At 37.9% G+C, this 21154-nt stretch overlaps 1 protein-coding gene across 1 annotated transcript; it reads left to right on the top strand.

The window, feature by feature from the left end:
• The first annotated feature begins 1917 nt into the window (after window positions 1–1917).
• LOC115759520 (Kv channel-interacting protein 1) lies at window positions 1918–19403 on the top strand. Its single transcript, XM_030700466.1, has 6 exons — window positions 1918–2217; window positions 14645–15132; window positions 16182–16251; window positions 16436–16506; window positions 16587–16781; window positions 18196–19403. The coding sequence occupies exons 2-6, from the start codon at window positions 14977–14979 to the stop codon at window positions 18322–18324; spliced, it is 621 nt and encodes a 206-aa protein (XP_030556326.1). The 5' UTR covers window positions 1918–2217; window positions 14645–14976; the 3' UTR covers window positions 18325–19403.
• The last annotated feature ends 1751 nt before the right edge of the window (window positions 19404–21154 follow it).

Raw genomic sequence — 21154 nt, 5'->3', positions numbered from 1 at the left:
TGAAAGGCGCGCAAGCGCGCGCTAAGTGCTTGCCTAGATTGCTTCCTGCCATATTCGCACCTTCCAAATGCCCATTATACGTTTATACGTTACCCGATGCCGTTTCCGCGAGCCCATCAGCCAGCCTCATGGCCGCCGTCCCACAAGTTGCCCATTTTAGAGCTTGAAAAATGAAAATGTAAAAAAGAAGAAGAAGAAAGCAACAAGAGCCGTATACACGCGCGTGCACACATACACACACACACACACACACACATGCACTAGGCACTTGTCATTTGGCTGTAAAATGTCCGTCCGTCTGTCGCGCTCGTCCGTTGTTGGTGAAAAGTGTGGCAATGCTCAATACTCAACAATACAAGGACGCGGGGGCGGCATACAAAGGATGCTCATCCTAAGCTCTTGGGTATAATTTCTCAGGCACTGACAAAAGACGACGATGTCGGCTAACAGCGAAACGTAACAGAGTCGTTGACTGCGACGCCAGCAGCACAACATGAGCCCAACATATGCCTGAGACAGAGGCAATACTAGAAACAGACCAGAGTTGTGACGAGATGAGCACGAACCCGGCTACATAGTTTTGCGGTGCTGCCAGACTGTGTGACTCGACAACCTGTGATGGGGCGCGGCCAAGTGCGGGTGTGTGTCGGAGGTACACGCTTTTAGGCTGGGTGTGTGTCGGCTCAGTAGGCCACGCCGAATGAGGAAGTTTTAGTTGAGACTTATTGATGCCGCACGAAAAATAATACTATTGTGAACTTTTGCAGATAGACATATAATCAGAATTGCAATCGAATACATTTAATTAAATTCAAATCGTTAGGCAGTATTAATTTGTTTAGCAAGAGAATACCAAAGTCGACTTTAAAGCTGACAATATGTACGTATGCGTACCATTGTATACGCGGGTGCCACCGCACATATACCAACCCCCCTAGTGAGCTGCTGCCCGCCTCTCTCTCCTTCGCAATCTATCGTCTCTCGTCTCGTGTGCTCTCTCAGCCGCTTTCTCTCACCGCAAGAAGCCCCGCTGCCAGCGCAAAATGTGAAGCTGTCGACGCTGCCGTTGCCTTTCCCGTTACAGTCTCTGTCGCAGTCTCAGCTGTCAGGCGTCAGGCAAAACCAAAGCTGTGCTTAGTCAAATTTTGGTAACGGAACCTGGCCGTCGTCGACGTCGACGTCGACGTCAACGTCGTACTGCCGACACGAACGCAAAGCGAAATGAAAACGAACGTTAGCGTCGCTGCCTAGCTAGCATTCGAGCCGCAGTCGCGTTCGGCTCTGCTGCAAGGACTATAACTGTAATCAGTTGTGTATAGGACACTCGCGTGTGCACGTCGACAGGCTCCTGGGTAACGGTAACGGCAACAAAACCGACAACGGGTCGACTGTAACGCAAACGAAATCTGGGACTGCTTGGCGGCAACGCTTTGCGGTTTGTTCTTAATTTGCATTTATGATATGCTGCTTTGTTAATTGTTCTTGTCGTCGATTGTTGATTGTTGTTCTTGATGTTGCTCCAAAAATGTACTAAAAATGAGCGTTGAATTTCTGCAAAGCAGCGTAAACGAAAATCTTTTCAGCTACAGCTGCTGGCGGTGCCACGGCCGCAGCTGCTAGCGCTGCTGCTGCTGCTGCTCTGCTAACGCCGCGGCTGCTGCTGCTCATGACTGCGCTGCTGCGCTGTCCGAGATAAAGGATATGCCCGGATCTAAAAGATACAGTTTTTTTTTTACTTGTGCAGGCTGCTTGCTTGGCTTTTTGCTTTGACGCTGCGTTTGTAAGCGAACTTAAGCAACAACAACAACAACGACAACAACAACAACAACGAAAATTTATACCGTGTGTGCGTGCGGGTTGAGAGCAGAATGATGTGAGTGACAAGTTGGCAAAAAAAAAAAAAAAAAACCGAAAATGAAACAAAAATGTGCGCAACTATGCAAATAAATTAATAAGCCAAAGTCATTACCAAATTAAATCGAGACACGCAAAAGCTGAAGGGGGGGGGTAGAGCGAAGAATAGAAACAGGAATAGCGAGGACCTTGTGAAGTGCGTCGCGTCGGGTCGAGTGTGGAAAGTCAAGAGGTCCTGACTTGGTGTATCGGAGCTTGCTTTGAGGTTAACTCGTCCGTTTTCCGTCGTTCCCGTCCTCGTCCTCGTCCTCGTCCTCGTCTTCGTCCTCGTCCGCGTCGTCATCGCCGCCAAAGGCATCGAAGGTAAATATACGCACAGCGCAGACAAGCCAAACAAACTAACCTACAAAGTAAACAATAGCCTAGCGATATAAATGCAAATTTATCACCTACTCACACTTATACATTCAAGACCGAACTATAAAGAACAACTTATTTAACGGACGCACAGTGGAACAAAAGTAGCATTAGCTCGAAAATGAACAACAATGTGAATGTTACAATAGTTTCGAATGAAAGATAGATTTCTAATAATAAGTACTTAAATTTGAAAAAAAGTAATAATTATAGAAAAACCTTAATATTTTTCTAATCTTATTTATTTGTTAATTATTTCTATACTATTTTATTTTTTCTATAACAAAATAATAGATGGTACAGAATAAACAAATAATATACCTCCAACCAAGACTCTACCCTTTACCCATTTTTACACTCGCATTTTTGAGTAATTTTGAATGTTAAGTTCCACTGTGCGGCTGCGTAACATAACATAAAACCAGCAAGCATGAAAGCAACTGGAAAATGCAAAAGAATTTGAAAATATAATGGAATCTGAACATTGAACAGCACAAAAGCCAAACGTATGTCCCTAAATTTACGTATGTCCATAAATTTTTAATCGCATGCGATTCATTTAACTAGGCGCCTCGGGCAAACACACGTTAAATCATATACAAATGAACCCAAAATAAAGCACCTGCAGCGTACAGTGGGCTTTATTAGTTTACTCACAAGTGTTAAGTCTGGACTAGAAATGCGACATGCCATGTTTACATGTCATTCATTGTCTATTTAAATAATTGGATTTTAATTGGTATTTTAACTAATTTGATTTAAATATGTTTATTTTTAGCAGGATAAACATTTAATTTTTTGTGATATCGTTTTTAAATATCGTCGTTAAATTCCATAGGGAACTGTGTTCAACCCATTATTCGGTTGATAAATGAGACAGTTGGCAACGCTGAAAATCTGCATATGCACATTATCCCACATGCACATGCACATGCATACACAACATACATGTATGTAAGTATGTTCAGCAACAATCCAATTAAATTTAACAAATAACAGAATGTTTTTTATCGCTCAACAAACAACATCCATTTCGTGCAGAACATCAGTTTTTATTTTAATGGCAATTTAGATTTGGATGTTGATATTGATAGCGTAACAATACCTTTTTTTTATGGTATGATTTATATGAGAATCTCTTGATGGTTTTATTGAATTGAAACTATTTTATACATATGCAAATTTGTCAGTTTCTTTTTTTGTGGGCTTTAAATACATATTACTTTTTTAAAATTTTATTGCTCTTTAATGGGTAAAAGGGGAAAATTGTTTGCAACAGGCAGCAGGAAGTAGCTCGGACCGTGTAACGTATATATATATATATATATTCCTGTTCAGTTCGATAAACTAAGTTGATCTAGACAAGTTAGTCTGTCAAGCTGTGGGAATGTCACTTGAAAACAAGAAAATATATATATACTTCGAGCCAGATGCGACTTTTGGTATTAAGGTTTTCGAATTGTATAGAATCATAGAATCTTTGGCTACAGGGTATCCCCTAGTCAATACTAATATTCAATTCGTAATGGCATACTTAACTATTAATATATGCTAATAAAAATATAAGCTAGCAGGTTTTACACAATTTAGCCTGGGACATGTTTTGTCTGCAAGTTGTAGACATTGCCTTTTCTTCCATATTCCAGCGGTTCGAATACTTCGATTAACTGATATATGCCAAACACTTTCCAATCAATTTCAAAGTTGTACACAACCTTACTTCACATAAGGTAACTGCCGTGTAAGTTAGCCAGGTCTTGCCACAGTCAGGACACACTCTTGTTATATAAATTACAGTATCATTGCATTAAGAGACATCCTCATGCCGTGAGGGCTCTTCAGCTGCATTTCATTAAATAATACTTGACGTTATTTACCTAGCTATTTTTTAAGTGCTTGCAACTAATGGCAAGAGCACAAACAACAACACATGCTTGGCCTATGATGCTGCACAAAGGATGCGGCGGCAACATGGACAAAAAAAAACTAAACGGCATTTGTTGCTGTCGCTGTTGTTGCTGTTGCGTTTAAAAATAGCATCAAGGTGTGCTCTAGATTCATTCACAAATACAAACCACCCGCCCCGCCCCCACAAACATATACACATACGCCCACATAGTTCACACAAATGCGGTAAATAGAGAACGTTAAAAATAAACTCAACTGAACTGAACTGAACTGAACCCGAGGTCCCCATTCGCAACGCGTTGCCTCAATCGAACATGATTTTCATCAAATTATCATTTGCAAGCCTTGTCTGATAATGAACTTATGTAAGTGACATTTGGATTCGATTAAGCAGCTTGCATTGAGTGCTAAAGTCACACCCTGAGAAGGGCATGTGCCGTGACCTTTTGGGCCTGGTCAAATATTTGTTACCTAAGCGCTTAGACACGCAAACCGGAACGCGGCAATAAGAAGGCGTGAAATGATTCAAACGCTTTCTTCAATTGCCTAATCACTTTGGGCTCTGGGGATATCAAAATACATAGCTAATCGCATACTAAGACTTTACACAGGCCGACAAACAATAATATAAGTTTACCATTGGAATTGAATTTGCGTTGATCAACTATTTATTCGTAGACCCAGAATTTTGGGAAAATAAAACCTTCAAGAACTACAAATAAGTAATTTCCTTACTCTTATTATTTTTATTTAATGTTAAGAAGTCGGACCCTAACAGCGGCAAAAAGCTAATTTTGTTGCATAGTGTTATTATTAAAGTGCAATATTAGTTGCAAATTTAATGCAGACGCAATTGGACGAAATATTTCAATTTCAGCAGCCATGCATATTTGCAACATCAGCAGAAATTAATTATACATATAATAATGCTATTAATTTTAATAGCTTTAACTATCAATAATTCTCACCTTCAAAAAAACCCTTTAATTGTTCGCATGGGCACTAAAATAGTTAGGAAAATTAAATTCAGCTAAACTGTGACTTTTGTTTCAGCCAGCTTTACAGCTGGCGCTTTTCTCTATTGATGCAAAGGCTAGGCTTTCTGTCGGATTCAGAATATCCTTCTTCTAATGCCTTCTTGTACTAATAGGTGAAAATTTCATTAAGAATATACATAAGAGCTTAAATGCCAAGCTCTATTATTGTTAATTTCTAAGAAAACTGAACTATCCATGCACAGATTATTATTAATATTACCTAATATTAATCTTAGCTGTCCCATATAGCTAACATGATTAAAAACTCAACATGTCCCTCAGTTAGTTAATTGCTAGAGTTGACCTATTAGTTGACCTATTTAAGCGCATCTGCGTTGATTGCAAGAAATTACGTATTATTGGTCAACTTATTAAGCGCAAACATATCAAGGACAACGAGAGAGGTGCCCACATGATATATGTGTCTATTTAAGGAATGCTTACACATGCATGCACATTAATATGTGTAAATTTATGTACCTTTATGATACCCTGTACATAGGAAAAGTTTTTGTGGGGTGTATTGAACTTGCCATAATGTTTGCTTTAAACAAAAGAACTAAAGTCCGACACTTTATTGCAAAATTATAGTTTTTGTAACTGTTGCTTCTTATAATTCAAGTACGGGGTATTACAAATTGCATATAATATAATTTCAATAATATATATAAACATATTATACTAGAGGGTATATTTAAGTACTGGCTATAAATTTAATCATTTAGTCGTTGTGTGGAAAACTTCTACAAGTTTTTTATATGGCTTTCCAGCGTTGCTTTTATGGCCAGCTGATGAATGTAAAGTTGCGAAAAGTTTGCTGCAATACGCATACGCCATGTGGCACGTGCAAAAAAAGCAAATGCAAGGCAGCGAGATGGAAAGATTTGGCTGTGGCTCTGGTACGACCCTGATATAAAGGTTTGGCAACACTTTTTAATTGCCGAACATTTGCAGAAATGTGGCGACGCAGGTGCCGCCAAATTCACAGTTACAAGCGAACATATGCGGCCAACATGCAATTAACAAACAGCACCCAAAAATACTGATAATGTGGCAACGCCGCGCAGCCTACACACACACACACACGCATAGCGCGACGAGTGGCACTTACAAGCATTAATTACTATGCAGGGACTGGCCGAGTAGACGGCAAAGGGCCTCCAACAGCAGCCAAGAGACCGCCAGTCGAGGAGTCGACAGTCGTTGGGCGATTTAATAAAACAAAAAAATATATGTATATATAGCATACTTCTCTGCGCCGAGTACAGTTTTTGCATGAGTTGTGCCTTGAATGTTTCCGTTTTATTGGCATTGTTGCTGGTTTCTTGTTGTTTTCTATTGCTGTTGGCGTTTTTGTTGGCTTTTATTTTTAGCGGAAAAAGTTTTCACATTTTTTATTTGGCTTCCTTGCCGCCGTTCTTATTATTGCCGTTGAACAAAAGCACACAAAAAAATGCTCAAAAAATTAAATAATAATGATACAAAAGAAAGAAATAAGCTTAGCTTTGATGCAGGTAAGTAGTGTGAATAATAGTACTTAACACACCGAATGAAAATCGATCTTGTTAAGTAATTAGCATCAAATATCAAGTAAGCCGCAAACAAACACACGAGTATCCTATGCAATCATACGTCCCATAGCACATTCACATCAAGAGCGAGCACTCGAACCAAACCACAAGCCAAGATTCGAATTAAGTGAAACGGCAATCAGTTCCATGATACGCTTTCGCAGCAGCCGAAGTGCAGACAGGGCAGTAGTAGAAATGTCAGAGTAATTACGCAAATATGGAAGAGCCGGAGAGGTCCTTCTGGTCCTTCTGACAGTTAGCGAAGCGGAAACTTGTTAGTTCAATTGTATCGCATTGAAGTTTCATTAGGGGGTCGAATGAGGGCCACTTTGCTGCGCAGTCCAATTAAAAACTTGCACCATGCAATTGTTTTCATTATTTTTCACTAAAAATGCATTCAGCAGCTAGAAATTAAAGCAAAACATTTGCAGCAGTATGCAAAAACTAGAGAGCCCCACAAACTTGGCGCTGTACTTCCGTTACGAAAGTTTTAGTAACTCCCACAATGAATGACTCGCAGTTACTTGGCACTGCCCAACCGACTAAAAAACTGACTTCATTGTCGGCCAGCCAACCTAACAAACTGCCAAAATAGTTGTGCCCCCTACCTCCCACAGAATGGAAGCAATTGTGCGGGAGCGGGTGGATTCATATACAAATGTAATCCTACAACTGTGCGAAATGCTCAACAATAAAACGCCATTGAACGTCGTCCTGCTGGCGACGCATACATATATACAAACACCCACGCACACACACACACACACACCAAAGCCGCCCGCTAGTTTTTATGACCCCAGCACTTCCGGTTCGGCGATATGCGCCAAGTTTTAGACAATAATTTTCTTTATCGGCCAACAAAGCAAAAGGCGAAACGCAAATGCTTAGCAATTTCTGTAGCTCGTTTGCAGGCTAAGGGGAATCGAGGGCAAGTGTCTGAGTTTTTCGGAGTGCAGTCACTACAATAATTTTCGGCCAAGTTATATTCCTTTTTCATGTATGTGTGTGTCGGAGTGAGAAGAACCACAAAATGTTGACTGGACGGCAATTTTTTGTTTTGTTTTGCTTGATCTGCTTTAATTTATGAGCTGGTCTAATTTATTTCCGCTGGGCATAAATATTGCTACAGAAATATATGTAGACTGAGCGACGCAGAAAAATAGATGAAATAATTGCCAATAAATTTAAAAACTGGTTTTGACAGAACTATCTTTAACTATCTGGCTAACTTAACTATCTTGTTATACAAATTCGAACTGCTCGAAATACTTAATGTCAGGAATGTTTTCTATTTCCAACAGGTCTCATTGTATTAAAGTTAATAAAATCTATTTTCATATTAATTATAACCCCTGAAAATATTGACAAAGGCTAAAAAGGGGCTTAAACGCATTTAGTATTTATATCCTTGATCAAGACGACGAGCTAAAGTTTGTGTGTCTGTATGAACCTTCGTTCGTCCTGATGTCTGTAAATTAGTTGCTCGCATAGTCAACAAAAATTGGTCATATATCATTTGTTGGCTCTCGTCTGCCCAACTCGCGCAGTCTAATAAATAATAATAAATGCAATTGAAGCTACAGCCACAATTTTAGCTCAGTTGGCTTTTTGCGAATATTGGCATGTTCCGTGGCACAATAGGATCTGCTTAAGGTTGTTTAAGAAACACAAAAGAATTCTGTTAATTAAATTGCGATAGCTTTGTATCGAACGCTGTTTGCAATTGCTGCTATTTTAATGGACTTGCTTCGTTTCGATTGATGGGTGGTTGCAAGTTCAAACCTTATAGAGAGAGAATTGTGAAGTCAGCTTGGAAAGTGATTCCAAAGCTTGGATGAAACATGACCGCAGAAAAAAAGAGTGAAGAGCATCGCAATCATCGAGATCCTGTTGTGGTTTTGTTGAGTCGCAAGAGATACGAATGACATGCACTCCTTATGCGTGTGGCTGATGGGTTGCCCAAATTGCTTTTGGCACCATATTTGACTACAAAATTATCCACTAGCCCGCTGCAAGGACAACGAAAAGCAGAAGGAAGAGTGTTACGAACGGTTGGAATATAACGCTGCTCGCGGGTGTCATTTGTTATTGTTTCTTGGCACATCCTAAGGCTCCACTGGGGGCAAATGCTGCGTGCAAGGCCCCTAAATTATCACAACGTTCTAGAGTTTTTCTTTTTGCTTATTAGCAAGCAACTATTCACAAGGCACCAAACAAAAGTTTCCGCTGCCTCAGAGCCAGGTTTCCATCAACACTTTTTGCCTGATTTCTCCAGGGAGCCAAACTGCGCTTTAATGACAAACTACGATTTTAAGTTCAAATCCGTAGTGGAGCGGCATTTACCAAAGGACACGGCTAAGAGACAATCCAACCGTCTATTTAGTTGAATACAAAATGCACCTTTCAGACAAACAATCTGATAATAACAAATGGCTTTCCCTTTTTACACCAATCTTAACATATCAACAATATTCATAGGCCATTTGTGCCTTTAGCTGGCTTTTATCCAACTTTAATATAGTTTCGTTGCCAAAAATTTAATTATTATCCACACGCATCTATATATATACATCTCATGTATATATAGTTTGAAGTTAATTTTTCATATTCTGGAAATCCCAAAGTATTTAAATATCATATTAAGTTTTCTCTGAAATTTAATTTATCATTAAGTTAAAAGTTCATTTTTCATATTCTGGGAATCCCAACATATTGAAATGTCATATTCGTTTTTCTGCGTATTATTACAAAAAAAAAACGAAATAAATTGCAATTAATATGCATTGTGATTTTGAGTTAAGCCGTGCAAAAAGACAATCAAATCCAAAAAAAAAAATGGTATAAATTTAATATTTTTATCAAGCGAAAAACTTTTAGCAAAAAAATGTGCTCAAATATTTCTACCATAGAGAATATATAATTGCTGCTGATGTAGATACATGTCAGCTTTTTGCCAAAAATGCAACTCTTTACCCTCGCTGATTGACTGACTGATTGACTGACTGATTGACTGATTGACTGATTGGTAATATCATGATGTCGTGACGAAGGCACAACGCCAACCGCAAGCTGAAATTCGCTTTAAGGATTTTCGGAAATTCCCGCCACAAGTGTGGAAAATTCATATTAAACTGTTATATGAAACTCGCATGTGAAAATTCATTTGAGAGCTATTTCAGAATTTACGCAGAATTCATGCGTTCGATGAAAAATGCGGGTAAAGCGGTTGTTTGAACAAAAGCTGACTTTTCGGCTTTAGACTCATGTGTTTAAATGATTTTTGGCCAAAACAAGAAAATGTAAACACATAATTGTTTTTCATTCGAGTAACTTGAAGCTCATTCTTAAACTTCTATGTAAATTTGATGAAATAGAAATGATTTTAAGGTTTGTGGAATGAAATATAGATATTGATTTATACTATATATAGAAAAATATATATTTAAGCAATCATGTCTTGGCATGGGTTGCATATGTGTTGAATAATGCAGTCGACTTTTGAATTGGCTCAGATTGCGTAATAATTGAATTATCTATAGTGCACAGGCATTGGGGAATGTCCTTAAGTGTACCATAAATCAATTAACGTTTAATACATCATTTAATTATTGCGCTTGCGTGCATTATTACAAATCTCAGTCGCCCACAGGCACACTTCAGCATGAAACCTTATTATTGCCAGCAACCGCAAGCCCACACAGAAAGGTCATTATCCGCCTCTTTTAAGCCAATTAAGAGGGAAGTGCATGCCAATCGCTGATGTGTTAGTTGAAATGCCCACGAGTATATGCAGCCCGCATGCATATCCTTCGGAATGTCAATATGGAATTTGCAATTTAAGCAAATATTTCTCACATGTCGTCACGAAAGTGTGCTGTGGTTTATTATGCACTCGTTTTTCTTTGGTAAACTTGTAAGCTGGTTTTATATTTAGACCACGAATAGTTTTTATGCACAGGCCAAAATCGGACTAGATCTTAGGCCAGATTGAAAAGTGTTGCTGAAAGTCGTTTATCATTTGCCGCCAAGTTGGCCAAGCGAGAACCCCAAAAAATGTACAGGATATACGGATATACACGTATAATTGGCGTTGATTTATTGTCTTTGTGGGCGCCTCAAGATATTCTGGTCGATTTGTGTGGGCGTTTGGGGCATGCCAAAAATGCAATTGTGTAATTGTGCTCGTCGAGTAGAAATAAAAAATGCACTTTAAATAAGTAGATATGCATGTTTCTAAATACTTATATAGAGTATGTACATATATAATTAGGTTTTGTGGCAGTCGCGTGTCGCCGCTGTCGGGCTATTTTATTTAGATAGTTACGGGTTAGTTGGTTAGTTAGACGATTGCTTTTCTAGTATGCGCCACTCCTCGCTGTCTGTCCGTGAAAATGGCATGAAAGCAGCGGGAAATGACAAAGGCTCAGCGTTGGCCATTGCACAGTGGTGCAAGGTGTTCAATGCTGTACATTTTTATTGATGTATGAGATACATACAATTGAAATTAAATTAAAAAAATTTGCATATTCTTACTCATGATACCAAATGAATCTTAAAACATATTTAAAGAAATTCATATATATTTAATGTAGCCTGTTCGGTTTGGGTTCTACAAATTTGTTTTAAAACAAGAGCATGCTGAAATTGATCATGTCACCATAGAGAATCCAATTAAAACTTTATCATCATGCCCTAAACTTCTTGAAGGACCAACTAATTTGTACACATATTCGAACCACTGTGTGCACAAAAGACGGCGTTAAGGGCTTGGCATGCTATTTTTTTTTTTGTTTAGCTTTTTTTTTCAAGTAGCATTGCATGACTGCATGCAAGGCGAGTTAAGAAGCGGCAAGCCTTGTCCTTCGTGTGCTTGCTCCTGCTGCTGCTGCTGCTGCTGCTGCTGCTGCTGCTGTCGTTGCTATTTAGAAGTGAAGGACCTGACATGCATAGCATTCCAGCATACACATGTATGCCATTCCCGCACTGAGTCGAAATTCCAATTTCCATATTTCCAGGTTTGGCTGTATACCGACCGCACACAAAACACAATTAAACAAATGAAATAGCGCACAATATAGTGCACGTAATTTGCATATATATGCCAACAAATCTGAGTCTGGCATTGGCCTTCAAGCGATTTAAGTGCATTTCAATGTTTCAGGGCACTCGCTTTGCCATTTGCCAATTAGCTAATAAAGATTTACGCGTTAAGGCGTTTAAGCTTTGACCCGATTTAATATTTAATTAGCACGCCTAACATTAAATATGTTCGTGTGCTCGCTGGCGGCAGCACATGGCGTATACGTCATATTTGACAAACACATGCACACATTTCAGGCACACGCATTGGAAAACCCCAGGAAAAGCACCAGCCAAGCAGACGGCAACAGCAGCTGGCCAGCTGCATTTTAAACGCGAGGTGGCCACTTGGAAAGGGGGCTGCTCTCTAGGCCCTCGAATAGGGGCGTTTGCCTTGACTTCCGCTATTTAAACGTTATGAAAAATGTTGTTATATGCAGCTTTCGCTGCTGCTGCAAACGTCTTTGATTTGCGCAAATAGAGTCATGCAATTAGTTAGCCCAGCTGTTGCTTGTTATGGCCAAAGCTAAAGAGCTCGTTTTCGCCGTAATGACGATTTCATGGCAAGCTGTTCTTCCCAAAACGTTTACTCTTAAGTGGGGGAGAAGTTTCACAAAGTTGATGTGTGCAATTTTTGACAGCTTAGCAAAATATAATCTTTACGTTGATGAAGCAATTTGACAGTGTCTCAATTATTATGCTATTGCAATATATTAAGACGAGCTGTAACATTTATGCAAAGAAGCTGCATGCGGCAGGGTAAACTCTATTCTAACTCTATTTTCTGGCATCTTAAAGCAGTTTGTAACCCGTTTAACCAGTTAAGCGAAAATCCGAAATTCATTATAATCAGTGCCTTCTGATCTCTACAAAGCAAAATTCCTTTAATTTTTAACGACTTACGATTTATTTTGTAAACAAATATCTGTTATAAGTTTTCATTTCACCTGTACTCTTTGCATAGTTTGAGCTTCAAAGCAATCTAGATTACAAAATTTCAGCAGCAATAACTTATCATTCGACTTTGGGAATTGCATAACTCAAGCTTTCGTGCTGCATTTTATGCACAAGTTTCAAAGATTCTTAATTTAAGCAATTTGAGCTGCCTGCCATATACATATATATGACACTTTGGGTATCTAGTTATATGTATATATGTGCCTATCGATTCGATTTTGTGCGAGTTGCTCTGCTTTGAGTTGATTGCTGCGATACTCAAACGAAGTACTGGCTGTGGCATTGATGAATTATGCATTTGATTTGGACAACTGCTGCAACTTATTTAAATTGTAAAAGCGCTGAAAGTACAGCAAAGAGTCTCGAAATGTTTTAATGTTGATGGCAAGCTGAGTTTGTGTGCCAAAAGGAAATTATCGCGCCGAATGGGAGGTCGATGAGAAATATTTGCTGGGATCAAACTGTCAAAGCTATTTCCGCCGCACCTTTGACCTATTTGCCCATCCTTTCGATTTATTCATTTCGACTGTGACGTCGGAAATAACGATGCTGCCTCCAGTTTGATAACATGGCCCCGTGTGTATGTATTCGCTCGAATACGAGCATAATGGAAATGGCATGGAAAAAACACTGAAATAAACCAGAAAAGGAGAAAAATAACAAAAACCTCTTGAGCTCTTGACGTCGAAACGCTATTACATTTTGTCCAGTCCAAAGAGGTCAAGTTGCGCACTCGAGTAAGCGAGAAGTGCGATCAAGTTTTTCCTGAGCATGTCTCTGAAATTTCTCAAAACTAGTTTCAATTTGCGAGCAATAAAATGTCATCAAGTACTGCACTTTGCCAAATGGCTTGCACTTTAAAGTTCACACTCAATGAAAAGCAATGCATCAAATTCACAATTTGCTCTTCAACTCAATATATCAAGTTTCCAAGTTGCCAGAAATCAATTATAATCAATTTTCTTTGTCGATACTTCATAGTGCTGACTAGTTTGTACCTTTGGCTGAGTGTCAGCTGCGTTTCATTTTCTAATTTTCAATTTCATAACATTTCCTGATGCCGCAAAATTCATACTTATGATTTTTCTAGTAGCTTTTATTCTGAAAGGTTAATCGATTTGTGGAACTCTTACAAGGATACATTTACTTTACCAATAAACCCAATTATTGACAGTATACCACAACTCTTTCGCAGTATGATGTCCTTTTCTTTAAAAATACTTATCAATGCATGCAAACTGCTGATTATTATCATCCGAGTTAGCAACTGGCAAATGGCTTTATGCAGCAGCAGCTGCTAGAGAACCAACAACTGATTGCCTGCAGGACCCCAAACCAAATCACCTTCAAGCTTAATCTCTGCCCCAACCTGGGGGGAGTGAGAAAGTAGGTGAAGCACGCGCCAAGGCGCGCGCATAACTCGATTCCTTTTGATTTATGGCACGCAATAATAATCAGCATTTCCATGTTGCCGACCGGGATGCATTTACACGAGCATACACTGCAGGCGAGTTTTTGTATTTGTGCAAAGGCAAACATGGCGTATACTCAATACATATACATATATATATAGATATATACTTCTTTGCTGCTGGCTAGCTGGTTAGCAGCTCGACAACAACAAGTTGCACTTCCGGCAGCTGCAAGTTGGCCTTAACAAGCAGTCAGGAAGATCAGGCCGCAACTTACGCTGATGACGGGCTGCGTCCTTGCGGCGGCTTCCGTCGTCCACTTGGCTCGCTGCCTGCCTGTCTGGCTCCATGATTTATGTAACTTTTTATTCTGGCCCATTGCTCATGTTGCTCTTCCATCTCTTTACAGCGATGCTTGCCTCATTAGCGACTTAGCGGACAAAATGCCCTCGCTGCCTAGGTAAGGGAACAGGAAGCCACAACCCAAAAAAAACCACGCAGGGCCCCAATGAGTTTGCATGGACACATGTTAGATGCATCAGAGCCCAGCGAATTCAGTTAATGAGTTGCCTTTTACGAGCGAATGGAAATGAAAATTGATATTATGCTCAGCCTGAAGCTATAAATAAACGCAACAAATTAAAATTAATAAGAAACCCAAGCTTCAAGTATATAGCAACAACAACAACAACTAGCATCAGCATCAGGCAGCTTTCGCATTAACATTTTGATTACACAACCATGGCCTCACCGCCGGAAAGCCCCATCGAGGAGGTGGTCTATGAGTTGGAACACACACGCGTGCCTAAGCCCATACCGGTCGCTCTCGAAGATTTGTGCCGCCAGACGAAGTTCACCAAGCAGGAAATCCGCGTCATGTACAGAGGATTTAAAACGGTAAGTGGACACACGCTTCTATCCATTTGCCACATTCGCCTCCAGTCACAAATAAATATATATACTCGTATCTCCAGATATGTATAAGCCGCACATACATATTTGAATGAATATGGAATTTCTGGCTAAGGCTAAGTACTCAAATTTATGAGCCAAACGCGCAGCAAGGCAAACCACAGCCGGATTGCCTTTGGCAAATAATGTCACCCAATTTGTGGGACACGCTTCTTGAATTTCATTGCAATATCATTTCGGTGGGTGTGCGGGTGTATATATACATAGAGTCCACACATATGCACTCATGCCTTCACTTGTCAAGCAGCTCTTTCGAATCTGTGTCAACAATATTTCGAATCATTAGGAGCTCAAGCGAAACTAAGTAAGAGGACAAGTACTATTAAGGACTGACAATAAAATATATATTATAAATGCCTCACTAGATTTGTGGTTTATGTGCTAAAGTCAAGCGAAAGCTTGTTCTAATTGCGTAAGTCTATTGAAAATGGCTACTATTTTTTGCAGGCCTTTGCAACACTGGTTTATTTCTGCGGTATTATATAACGATGTCATGCCGAAGATTATGCTGACTGTACTTTACGTAATAAAGTCATGTTCTTTATTAAACTCACACTAGCTTATTTCTGAGATGTTGGATAACAAAGTAATGCTAAAGAGTTAGGTTATGTTTCAAGAGCTGAAAAAAAGTTCCAACAATAGAATATAGAGACACTCCTTTGGCGCAGAAGCTAAGAACGCATACTATACTTAATTTATTACTTAAAATTAGCTTATCAAACAAGTAAATAACTTTGAACAAAACGACCTGATTGTGAGTATATGAAGTATGTAGATATGGCAATGAGAATCTTATCTTATAAAGTTATACAGTTAGTAAAAACATTTTAATAGAACTCGAAGAAATACACGTATTACATAGTATTAGGTTTACAAGGCACTTTCGTAAGGATTCGAAACGCGTGTGAACTCAGCTTTTGGCCATTCCGTTTGCGCTCATAATTTTCATTGATATTGTGTTTTTTGTTTTGCAGGAATGTCCCGAGGGTGTGGTGCACGAGGATTGTTTTAAGGATATTTACGCCAAATTCTTTCCACATGGCAGTAAGTATTTGAGTGTGTCCTTGCTGGCGTTTCGCTTCTTCTCTTTTGGTTTTTCATTTTTTTTTTTATAGCTTTTCGCCATAAAGCGGCACTTAAGCCCCCAACATTTCATTTATATACGCTAGTTTTCGCCGCTTGCACAGTTCAAGTAGTAAAACGTTCCCAAAAATTTCTATTTCCGCAGATTCCAGTTTATATGCTCATTATGTGTTCAAAGCCTTCGATGTTAATTGCAACGGCGCCATTAGTTTTCGGGTAACTATGCTCATTATTATAATGCTGCTCCTATTTCAATATACACTTTTATACTTACGTATTATTCTGGGTCGCATCAGGACTTACTTGTCACCTTATCCACTCTGTTGCGTGGCTCCGTTTACGAGCGTCTGCGCTGGACCTTCAAGCTTTACGACCTCAATGGAGATGGTCGCATCAGTCGCGGCGAGCTGAGCGAAATAGTTTTGGCCATACACGAGCTTATGGGCAGGAGACCCCATCAACCCGAGGAAGATCGCAAGGCGAGAGATCAGGTAAGCTGTAACTGATATAAGACGAATATGGAAACGGTATTGCTTAAATCAAATTAAACTATATTAAACATGCTTACATCAATAATTACGCCAGAAATAATTACTGTAATTACTGGCCAGTTACAGGCAAAAATGTTCGAGAGAGACATTTTTTTACCAATTCTCAAATTTCAGCTTAGTTGACCTTTAATCGATACCAAACGGACACTGAATTTTCTTATACTTGTTTATTAAATTTAAAATATTACAGATTTATATTGCTTCAATTCTTACGTTCATTTAAGTTATATTTTTATTGATAATTCATTCTCAAGTAGGGCAGATATTCTATATAGTTTTGTGTACTAGAACTGACTTAATCAAATATTGCAAATTACTAAAAATGAAAATAGATACACATAATAATTAAGATATCTAAACGTGCGCGTAAATAAATTTTACGAATTGTGCAAGATAATTATTTATAACAAGAACGTCGCCTGTGATTTATTTTATGCAATTCGTAAAGCAAATTCAAAAGTTATCTGAATTCATTCTGAAGTATTTCCACATTAAATATTCCATGTAAATGTAAACTGTGGCGAAGGCTCCTTGTTGTCTTTCCAGTTGCGGGATAATAAGATTTACCCGAACATGATTGCCCAATTTAGTAACAATAGCAAGTTAAATAATTACATTTTAACTGCATTTGTGAAATGCGGATAATAAAATTCTTTTGAATTCCTTGATGAATGCAGTGCATTTCTGGCTTTATTTATACCCGTTGAAAATGGGTAAAAGGGTATGATGATTGTGTGCATTACGTATGTAACAGGCAAATGGAAATATCACCGACCCCATAAAGCATATATATTCATGATCAACATCAATAGCCGGGTCGATGCAGCCACATACGACATCCGAATATGATGTAATCGATGCCCTGAACCCGTTGCAAATAGACATTTTCTGAGTGTGTTAGCCTGCCCTTATTTGGTAGGGTATCTCCTAGTCGGGCACTCGTACATGTTTTCGCTTGTTGTGCATACATCATTTTGAATGCTGGAGCCGCCATTAATATAAATTGCAGCATCGTTTGTCGTCGACGTTGACGCGTCGTCGGTGCGTCGCAACAGAACGCGGCTTACGCTGCGTATGAGTAATTATAATTGTGCACATAGCGTCAGAGAGTCATACGCGAATGAAGAGTGTGTGTGTGAATTCGGCTCTAGGGAAATTGATTGGCAACGCGAAGCGGCGGAATTTTATTTAATGATTAAGGCTTCATTGCACAGGTGGATCACCTGGGCCTGTTAAGGTGATTGACAAATCCTCGAATGGGAATTTATGTTTAAAAATAAATGCATAGCTAAGCATAGAGCAAGAACTTTAGTATTATGGCAAATTTTATTAAAACGTCTTCTCCTTTTTGCAGGTGGATCGAGTTTTTCGCAAATTGGATTTAAATCAGGATGGCATCATAACGATAGAAGAGTTTCTTGAGGCATGCCTCAAGGATGATTTGGTAACGCGTTCATTGCAAATGTTTGACAATGACCTTTGATGACAAGCGGAGGAGCCCGAGATACGCAATACAAGGACTATAATACCGCTTATAGACCTATAAATAACCCAACATATGTTGCGCGAGTTTTAATAAACCAATTCCGAAAATCCAGACAGCCACATTAATAATTGTTCAGCGGTCAGAAAACAACATTTCAACAATGATATAAATGAAGAAACCACATACTAGTATTTAACGTTATTTTAGGCTACAAAAACTACAAAAATAATATTGAGACAAAAAGAAATATTATAATAATAAACCAAAGATAAATTTAAAATTTATAAGTGTGTAATTGTACAAGTACTTAAAACAAGATGCTAATGGAAAACGAATTAATACAATTAATAATAAATGTCGGTTTTTAAGCATATTATGAATTTAAATCCTGCCGTCAAGAGCGTATTGGTCTTATATTTACTTGATAAATGTATATGAATATATATAAAAAAAAACAAAAACAACACTTTATTTAATAATATTAACTGAGCAAACCACTAAACTAAACCACCAACTAAAGTGAATAACGAATAAATTTGAAACAGGAATTGGATAGAAATGCGACACGATTTACTTTACACGAAATAACATTAAAAACAACAACAATTTATACACATTCAAGTATTTGCAGGCGAAACAATAAACGATTGCGTGCAAAATTAATTACTTGCCTCGACAAATTGCATTCAATTTTGTGCAATTGTTAAGTTTCAACAATAAAAACGCGGCTCTTTTATTTATTTAACAATGTCCCAGCAATTCATATGTCATATGCATTAATTGATATTCCAAGAGAATTGAAATACTCGAGCAGGATTAAGTTAATTTTTTGCTTTTTTTCATCAGCCAAATGCTTGAAATATTTGTAAAAACTATTTCTGAATGCAAAGCAACCACCGATAAATTACCAGTTGACAATTGAAACGACCTTTATTAATTATGGAGAGCCCAATGCTCAACATGAGTTTTCAATTAAATCTTAATTACTTTAATTCATTATTCAGCACGCGTGCATAAATTAAGAACAAAAACACAAATCCATTAAATACAGCTAAAGCCTAAGGCCTGCGCAACATTCAAATGATTGCAGCATCTGTCCTATACTACTTTACATATTAATAATTGTAAAATTTAATTTAATTATTAGCATATCAGCGGCCAGAGATGAGGCAGGCAGCAGGATAATACAATTGCCTGCGTCTGACATTGCCTGAATGCACGACAGCAAAAAAAAACAAAAAAAAAAAAAACACAAAAAACCAAAGAAACAAAAGAAAAGTTCTTTTAACATTGTACCTTCCATACAATACAATTGTTGTTTCAGCTAAAGTTTTATACTTATATCTAATACGCGTCGCGTTCATTGGAGTCGAGACAATCAATGTGGTTTGATATTTCCTCTTAGTTGTGCACATTTTGTTCCATTGTTAATTTAAACAATAACTAAACATTTATGCAACACACCTGTGTGCTTTTAGAAGGACGCAAGGTGTATTTTGTCCCGTAATGAATTATTTGTACATTTCCCATTAACAATTGGCTCTTAATATACTTAGAAATTGTTGACATGGAAAATCTTTAACTTGTGCATCGCCCGCCTCAATAAGTTTCACTTTTCCCATATCTGTTCTTCTTAGCAATAAATCAGATTCATCATCAATACTCATTATTATTAGCAAGCTCTATTAGGAGCTTGTCAATAAATAAATGGCAATACTAGCGAATGCGCTTTAATAAGTGTTTATTAACATTAAACTTGTAACTAAGTGCTGGATTTGAGTGTCATTTAGAACTTTGAACTTGAAAAACTAAGCGACCTACTTGATAATCCACCCCAAGATTCAACCTACCTAGCATGTATGGATATTGTGCAATATATTTAACAACTTGTCCCGCAAGGAAAACTCTATCTAAGCGAATTAATATTTAAATGTCTAACTAGTAATATAATTATTAATTAATTAAAGAATTGATCAACTAAACATTGTCATTGTTTTTAGCAGCTGAATGTTTAGCAAGAGTAACTAAATTTGTGTAAATGTCTACTAAGCTACTCCCAAATCAAACTACTTACGAAGATATATTTCATTTGAGGAATTAACTTATTTTAATCATGTAAGAGCGTAGCTAGCTAACTAACTAACTAACTAAATGTGTGTAGCAACTATTTTTAGCATGATTAAAAAGGAATATTTTGCATATTTTGTTGAAACCAAATTGAATCAAAAAGTACCTAGTAAATGTAAATTATGATAATAATTTTTTATTATAAGCTATTTAAATTACGATCAAGCGTCAAGGAATGAACTAAAGCGAAGAAGAATAAAAAGAAGGGGAAGGCAACCCATGTCCATCTGTTCAATTTATTTATTATATATTTGATATGCTATTCACTTTTAATTGAGACACGATCGGAAAACCAAAACAAAATACTTTTAAATATGAAACTTAACAGCAGCAAACGTGGTTAGTGATTCGGATACTATAATAGGAGACCCATACACATACGCATATATAATACATATGATCTAATACCTAATACTAATCGAAACTCAATTCTAGAAAATGTATTTAATTGTCTAATACACACATATGAATGTATGTAGAAATGTGCGAGTATTGTTAAATATTCATGTCGCGCCTGCGGCTCATAATATTTGTGGTCAATCTTTTAATTAACATAAGCATATGGAATTTAAAGCATGCGACAAACCAAATACTCTACTCTCAAACAAAAACAAAACAAAAACGTATTCAAAACCTTAGAAAACTTGTTAGTTTAGATTTGGTGTCGTTTTGTTTGCCATGCAAATGGTATTTTCATATA

The sequence above is a fragment of the Drosophila novamexicana genome, unplaced genomic scaffold, assembly GCF_003285875.2.
Source record: "Drosophila novamexicana strain 15010-1031.04,08,12 unplaced genomic scaffold, DnovRS2.1 tig00000308-arrow-arrow-pilon, whole genome shotgun sequence".
Lineage (NCBI taxonomy): Eukaryota > Metazoa > Arthropoda > Insecta > Diptera > Drosophilidae > Drosophila > Drosophila novamexicana.
The sequence above is the reverse complement of the archived record's forward strand: the minus strand, read 5'-3'. Positions and strand labels throughout refer to the sequence as shown.

Bases quoted from the DNA above. Each gene is read 5' to 3' on its own strand.
- LOC115759520 (XM_030700466.1), top strand. From the start codon at position 14,977: ATGGCCTCACCGCCGGAAAGCCCCATCGAGGAGGTGGTCTATGAGTTG. The intron at 16,252-16,435 runs GTAAGTATTTGA...CTATTTCCGCAG, and splicing joins CAAATTCTTTCCACATGGCA to ATTCCAGTTTATATGCTCAT. The intron at 16,782-18,195 runs GTAAGCTGTAAC...TCCTTTTTGCAG, and splicing joins ATCGCAAGGCGAGAGATCAG to GTGGATCGAGTTTTTCGCAA.